The sequence below is a fragment of the Poecilia latipinna genome, unplaced genomic scaffold (genome assembly GCF_001443285.1).
Source record: "Poecilia latipinna isolate Pla-1442-1.1 unplaced genomic scaffold, P_latipinna-1.0 Scaffold1929, whole genome shotgun sequence".
Classification (NCBI taxonomy): Eukaryota; Metazoa; Chordata; class Actinopteri; order Cyprinodontiformes; family Poeciliidae; genus Poecilia; species Poecilia latipinna.
In genome coordinates, this window is record NW_015114545.1 from 81,357 (window position 1) to 88,634 (window position 7,278).

At 54.4% G+C, this 7,278-nt stretch overlaps 1 protein-coding gene across 4 annotated transcripts in view; it reads left to right on the forward strand.

Annotated features, from left to right (window-relative positions):
* The window catches only part of LOC106935215 (protein Daple-like), a 59,143-nt gene that overhangs the window by 22,051 nt on the left and 29,814 nt on the right, over window positions 1-7,278 (forward strand). For 3 of the 4 annotated variants that reach the window (XR_001421849.1, XR_001421850.1, XM_015015575.1), the window contains exons 14-26: window positions 1,719-1,856; window positions 1,925-2,209; window positions 2,277-3,074; window positions 3,152-3,279; window positions 3,614-3,725; window positions 3,816-3,908; window positions 3,973-4,134; window positions 4,223-4,500; window positions 4,862-4,990; window positions 5,403-5,589; window positions 5,709-5,854; window positions 5,936-6,025; window positions 6,095-6,339. Coding sequence is in view for 2 of the 4 variants with exons in the window: in XM_015015575.1 (XP_014871061.1) it covers window positions 1,719-1,856; window positions 1,925-2,209; window positions 2,277-3,074; window positions 3,152-3,279; window positions 3,614-3,725; window positions 3,816-3,908; window positions 3,973-4,134; window positions 4,223-4,500; window positions 4,862-4,990; window positions 5,403-5,589; window positions 5,709-5,854; window positions 5,936-6,025; window positions 6,095-6,339 (2,791 nt within the window). In the remaining 2 variants the exon portion in view is untranslated. The remainder of the gene's footprint in view (window positions 1-1,718; window positions 1,857-1,924; window positions 2,210-2,276; window positions 3,075-3,151; window positions 3,280-3,613; window positions 3,726-3,815; window positions 3,909-3,972; window positions 4,135-4,222; window positions 4,501-4,861; window positions 4,991-5,402; window positions 5,590-5,708; window positions 5,855-5,935; window positions 6,026-6,094; window positions 6,340-7,278) is intronic. The other variant, XM_015015576.1, reaches the window with a different exon arrangement.

Sequence of the window (7,278 nt, forward strand, 5' to 3'; positions counted from 1 at the left end):
CATCTAAACACTGCAGGACAGCAGAGGACTGGAGTTTGACACCCCTGTCATTGTGAATGACAACCTGAGACCAACAGGTTAAAGACACGGGTCGATAGCAGCTCACGCGGCTGCGTAGTGTCCGTCTCTAGGCAACAGCGTCGCTCCGTAGCGTTCAGGGGTCCTTCAGTTCCTGCCATGAGAATTTAGCTGACCTTAATATTTCCTGTGTTTTATTTTGGTCATGATTGTGTCATTATTGTGTTGATATGTTTGTGATGGGCGTGTCTATCAGACATTTATAGAAATACAGAACAAATCCCGTCCCGTATCGGTTCAATATGGTTCCGGTAACTAAATGAAACCTTCTTAGAGCAGCGCGCCACAGCAAAGGGAAAATAACTCAGAAAAACCGTCAAAGAACAACTCAAAACCACTCGTATCCTCCTCCCCCCACTTTCCGTGTCGGCTAGCTACACGCAGACTTGTTGCCATAGCAACAAACAGCTCCTCTATATGTATGAGGATCCAACACCATAAAACCCACAAACGTTTCCAGGCTTGATGTTTATTTGGGTTATAACATGATCTGAACACAGCGGTGGCTGATTAGCTCGTTTAACAGCTGCTCTGATCGATGATCTGGCAGAGTTGGTGTGTTGGTACCGAAACACCGAATTTCGCTGCACATGGACGTTTATTTATTTAAACTTTTCAATGACCTGTGAAATATGATACCTTGAACCTTATCGAGTTGTCTTGGTGTTGACAATTAGTAGCAAACTAATATTCTATTGAGAATAAAACAGCGGCTTGTGAAACTGGAATGTCTTTGGATTTTACTGATATTTTATAAAAAACAAATATCCTGAGTCTTATGGATTTAGGATAAGCCCTGAAAATAGTGCTTCCTGTTTTTAACGTGAGGTTTTGGTCAAGATAAAGTCACAGTTAGACCGTCAGTAAGTGGGATAAAGTTTTAGAAGAGCCGTCATCTTACATGGGTCAGTGAACCGATCGCAGCTTTCTCTCAGATCATAGATTTTCAATCTATAACAAGTTTGACCTGCTGATTTTGATTTTAGCCAGTGCCATTTTTTTGATTGAAATGTCGCTAAATATAGGAAAAAAGTTTGAGTTGGTAACTGTGGGGTCACTATTGATAACGACCAGCTTGCAGCCGGTCTGTCAGTCCAAGCTCTCACTGCAGAGCAGCTGATTTTTAGACCTTTGCTGAGGAAGATAAGATCAGAGGATGAGATCGGCTTCATGTAAATATCCACTGATCACCCATCTCCCAAAATTGAGGAAATCGGCACAAAATTGGCTTGATTTTGTGTTGGTAATAAACATATTGTGGAGGTACTAAAAAAGGAGGTAAAAAGTAGTGAATTCAACTCTGAGATCCTGTATAAACCCTGTGGATCCTCCGGTTCAGGACCAGGACTCCTGGTCGGGTTCGTCAGGAGAAACGGCAGCGGCTTCGCCCAGGAAGACGCCTCAGCTTTCATTCTGAGAGTTTGCACTGCGGAGAAAATCTGAAGCAGTTCAGATGGATAAAGTCACCATAGATCAGATGCATCACCATAGAAATGTTTGCGTTTATGTTGCAAACTTTCATACATTGTCCATCGTAATACCTGTGCGTAAATCTTCACAGTGTTTTTTTCTGTACGCCACCATGGACAGATGTCCAGCCGAATGGTTCCTGCAGGTTAACCCTGACGTGTTTTTCCCAGCTGGAGCATCTCCAGGTTCTGCTGGACCAGGAGAAACTGACCAATCAGGACATGGAGACTCTGGGGGAGGAGCTCCTGAAGGAGAAACAGAGTCTGGAGCGAGAGATTCACGCTCTGCGGGCCGACAAGGACCGCCAGGTACGTCTGCCTCTCCGCCTCGTCCCATCATTTACCCCCCCAGCCCCCTCACCGTCTCGTCCAATCAGATCTCGGAGCTGCAGAGCGAGCAGCAACACCTGTCGGAGGCGGTGAAGGCCCTCCAGGAGCGCGCTCAGTCCAGCAGCGAGGTCCGAGTCCGGGAGGCGGAAGCCAAGAACCGCCTGCTGCACCAGAGCGTCACAGACGCTGGCTCGCGGCTGGCCAGCCTGGAGGCGCAGCTGAAGGTGGTGAGCGAGGAGGCGGAGTCTCTGAGGGAGAGGGCGGGGCGCTGCGAGGAGGCACAGAGGGAGGCGGCCCGTCTGGAGCGGAGCAGGGAGGCTCTGACTCGAGAGGTAGGCACCGGGATCTGTGCTGGTTCTCGGTCCGGATGCAATCGACTCATCCCCTCTCTGCCTCCAGGTGGCGACGCTGCGCTCCTGCAGCCAGCATGCTGAGGCCCTAGAGAGGCAGGTGACCTCCCTGCAGCAGGAGGCGCTCCGCCTGAGACGCGAGGCCGAGGAGGCCCAGAAGGAGCTGCAGCGGCTGGCCCAGCAGGAGGCGCAGAACAGCCTGCTGTCCACGGAGAACCTGGAGCTCCGCCGCTCCATGGAGAACCTGCGCTCCTCCTCCGCCCGCCTGCCCACACTGCAGGAAGAGCTGCAGGAGGCACAGAGGGAGACCCAGGAGGCCCAGAAGAGTCTGGAGGAGGCCCGGGAGGAGGCGCAGGGACAGAGGAAAAGGGCGGAAAGGCTGGAGCTGAACCTGTTGGCTCTGAATCAGGAGAAACAGCAACTACAGGAGCAGCTGGAGAGGAGCAGGGAGGAGAAGCTCGAGGCGGACGGGAGGGTCAGGGAGAACCGGAGAAGGGAGGAGGAGCTGAGCCGGGAGGTGGAGGACCTGAAGGAGGAGCGCAGAAGAAGAGAGGAGGCAGAAGAGGAAAGGAGGAAGCTTCAGTCAGATCTGGAACAGGCAGAGAGGAGCCGCAAGCAGCTGGAGAAGGAGAACCTGAGAGTCCGAACACTGCAGGAGGCCAAGGAGCTGGAGCTGGAGGAGACCTCCAATCTGGCCTCCACCTCTCTGAAGGAGGCCGCCACCCTGAGGAGGGAGCTGGAGAGGCTGGAGGAGGTGTCGGCTAAAGCCAAGGAGCTAGAGCGGGAGAACAAGGAGCTGCAGAAGGAGGCTACCATCGACAAGAAGACCCTGGACACCCTGAGGGAGGTCAGGAGGAGACGGAGGATTCCTCTGGAAACAACGGGCAGGAGGAGGCGCTCTGACCTCTGACCTTCTCTCTGCAGGAGCTGGTGTCTGAGAAGCTGAAGGCCCAGCAGCAGAACCTGGAGCTGGAGAGAATCGACGAGGAGCTGGAGAGGATTGGACTGAGCCGGGAGACGCTGCTGCAGCAGGAGCACACACTGGAGGACAGGTAGGACAGGAGGACAGGAGGAAAGGGAGGACAGGTAGTAAAGGGAGGACAGGAGGAAAGGGAGGACAGGAGGAAAGGGGGAAAGGGAGGAAAGGAGGACAGGGAGACAAGGAGGAAAGGGAGGACAGGTAGGACAGGAGGAAAGGGAGGACAGGTAGTAAAGGGAGGACAGGGGGACCACAGCACTCCTTCCTGTCCAGGTCTCGATGGTCCAAAGCGGCAGGAGTTACAGCTGAAGGCTGACTGTAAATCTGAACCAGTTCTGACTAGCATCTTTACTCTGACGTTCCCTCATCGTTCCCTCATTCTCTCTCTGTCCCCTGGATTCCCACAGGTGGCCGGACCTGAACCTCCATCAGAGCCTGAAGGAGGAGATCGGCGGCCTGGAGAGGAAGCTGGAGGAGAGCAACGCCCTGAACGAGTCCCTGCGCCGCCAACTGACCACCGTAGGTCCACACAAAGTTCTGACTCGGATCAGATGGTTCTGACCCGAATCAGATGGTTCTGACCTGGTCCTGCCGGTTCCTGTGTTTCAGCAGCAGAAGGACAGCTCCCAGCATGCCTCGGTGCGCGGTGCTGCTCCTGAGCTGCTGCGCTTCCAGGATCATCTGATCGCCGTGGAGAAGAGCGTAAGCCTCCCTGATCCTCCATCTGCTGGTTCTGGTTCTGGTTCTGATTGGTGGTTTCCTGCAGAACGCCTCCCTGCAGACGGAGAGCAGCTTGCTGAAAGAGCAGCTGAAGCAGCTGGAGAGCCAGAACAGTTCCCTCAACAGCCAGATGGCGGCGCTGCAGCGCCACGCCTCCACCCTGCAGGAGCACAACGCTGGCCTGCACACCCAGACCGCCAAGCTGCAGGTGCTGCTGCGCCGCCGCAGGTCCCACAGGGGGCGCTGCGAGTCTCCTGGGGGTCACCTGTCTCACCCCCTGTCCTCCTGTTTCTCAGGTGGACATCTCAGCCGTGTCCTCGCAGAGTGCCTCCCTCATGGCCCAGAATGCCGTGCTGCAGGGCCAGGTAGGCGCCCTGGAGGCCGAGGCCGAGTCGTGGCAGCGGCAGCGCGATGAGGCGTGGCGCGCCCGCAAGAACGCGCTCGCCGACCACGAGCGCCTGCTGAGCGTGCACGAGAGGCAGGCGCACGAGTACGAGCAGCTGATCAGCCAGCACGCAGCGCTGAAGGGCCAGCAGAGGGCGCTGGAGGGCGAGCACCGGGCGCTGCACAGCAAGTGAGTCCTCCTGGCGTCGCACACCTCCAAGTTGCGCAGGAGGAAGAGTTGGGCTGCTTCTGGATGTTTTTTCTGATTATTTCTGACGACTAGAAGAGGAAACGATCCGTCACCTTCGAGTCCAACAGGAAGGAAATCGATCTTTCCCGTCTCGGCAGCTGGTCCAATCCGGAACCGGAACCTCTCCATCAGCAGATAATAAAATATTTCAATCTTAGACTTTACTTCCTCCCCCCAGCAGCTTGTTGCCCCCTGGTGGCCGGAGTCAGTCCGTAGGTCCATGCACAGCTACAGGATGGGGGATGGTTCTTGTGAACAGAACCTGACCCCACCCGGTTCACTGATCCAGGTGTTTCTGCAGGTACCAGGCTCTGCTGCAGCTGAAGGACCGGTGGGAGGAGCAGCAGGAAGCGCAGCAGCTGAAGCAGGAGGTCCAGAAGAACCGACTCCTCCAGCAGGAGAACCTGGAGCTGAAGTCTGAAGTGGACCGGTAAGAGAACCAGAACAGACCCTGCTGGTTCTGGATGCTGTGCTGGGTCAGCCAGAAGCCGGGCCTCGCTGCCCGGGTCTGGACCGGTCCAGAACACTGAGGGAGTCAGTTTATTCCTGTAGCGTCTCTTCCAAAAAAGTTCAGCTAATTTTTCCAATTAGCTTAAAAAGTTTCTAGATGAAGAAACTCGTCCTGCACCAGCAGGGGGGACAGAGGACACCAACATGGCCGCTAAAGGATTAAAATCTGAAAGAGAGGAGGTCCAAACTGAACAACCAGAGGTTTTAGTGAGTAGGTTCAGAACCGGGTCAGAACAGAGGAGGAAGGAAAACGGTTCATGGTTTTATCTGCTGACCAGAACCAGCCTGGTCCGGGTCGTTTCTCCTCAGAGTGTCTCTCCTCGTCTGCCCAGACTGACCCAGAACCAGGACCAGCATGCAGAGCACAACCAGAACCTCCAGCAGCGGCTTAACGAGCTGAAGAACTCGTTAAGCTCGGCTCAGCAGGAAGTGAGCCAGTGGACGGCCCGGTACGACTCGCTGATGGACCAGAACCAGAACCTGGACCTCTCCATGACCAAACTGAACAACCACTGTGAGGTGAGGTACCAGTTATGAGCTGGGTCGGGTCAGAACCCAGGCCAAAACCCATCCAGGGTTAATCTGCAGAGGGCCTACAGACAGTAACAGTGGGCCTGGTTCTGGTTCTGGTTGTGCAGCTGCTGAGCCGCCTGAAGGGGAACCTGGAGGAGGAGAACCACCACCTGCTGAGCCAGATCCACCTACTGGGTCAGCAGAACCAGACCCTGCTGGAGCGCAGCCTGGAGAGCAAGGAGCAGTTCCACCAGGAGCACAAGCTCTACATGTGAGTCGGACCGGAACCGGGACAGGCCGGAACCGGGACCAGAACCTCTGTCTGACCTCTGTCTGACCTCTGTGTCCTCAGAGACAAGCTGAACGCGCTGCGGCGGCAGAAGGAGAAGCTGGAGGAGAAGATCATGGACCAGTACAAGTTCTACGACCCGACACCCAAAAAGTAGCGGCGCTGCTGATTCTGGAGGGTTCTGGTCCAGCCCGGTTCTGATGTTGGGTCTGTGTGTTTCAGGAGGAGTCAGTGGTCCGGAGCCAGAGCTCTGGTTAAGCTCATCAAGCCCAGGAAGGAGAACGGCCGAGACCAGGACCAGAACCGGGAGCGGGCCCGAAGCGCTCCGGACATCCCCCTACCGTCCACGCCCCCCCCGATTCCCCCGGAGGCCCCGCCGCCCGCCCCCCACCGCACAGGAAGTGACTCGCTCAGTAACCATAGCAACCGGAGGAGCAGCCCGGGCCGGACCGCCCCCCCCAGCCGAGGTGAGCCCGCTCCCCCAGAACCGGAACCTGCAGTCTGTCCCCTGCTGGACAAGCAGCAGCTGCTGCAGGTTATTGTTGCCGTGGAAACGGTTAGGGTTACGGTTTCTGTTGGGTTCTGGTGGTTCTGAGCCCAGCAGAACCAACATCTTTGTATTAAAAGATGTTAAGCTGACAGGAAATGTAGACTGAACAAAAATATAAGAGTTTTATGAACATTTGGGTTACACAATATATACAGAAACTAAAACTGTATTTTCAGTAATTACTGATGTTCATGTCGGCATTGATAACATTGTGGTTCGGCCGTTTGTAGCAGATTGACAGTCATGATAGGAATTTGATTTTGGCCCTGTTGGCTTCCCGTAGGCGGTTGTGATGCGTCTGTGGTTCAGACCAATAGTCTGAGCCGATCCTCAGATGGACGAGCCGATGTGGCGATGAGGATGTGCAGTAGGAAATCAACTCTTTAATGGCCGATGACACTTTTATTTTCTTTAAAGGTTTTATTGGCTCTAGTGGCCTTTATTTTAAAGTAGTTTGACAGGAAAAGGGTAGTGAGAGAGGGAAGACATGCAGCAAATGTCGCCAGGCTGGGAATTGAACCTGCGACCATCGCCACAAGGACTATGGCCTCAATACATGGGTCGTGCGCCACCACAGCAACCCCACCGATGACACTTTTAATGCAACTGTATTTACCGAATGAAACTTCTTGACAACAGTCATAAACATTCATAAAACCTTCCTCATGTCCATAACAGGTGTTATGTCATGTTTATGACAGTGTCATGTCGGCCTTAAGCACACCAATCAGATAAAGTGATACATCAATTATTTGCACTTCTGTTTAAGCAAAATGCCGTCTAAACCAGGGGTGTCAAACTCAATTTCACCGAGGGCCACTTCAGCATATTGGTCCCCCTCAAAGGGCCACATTGA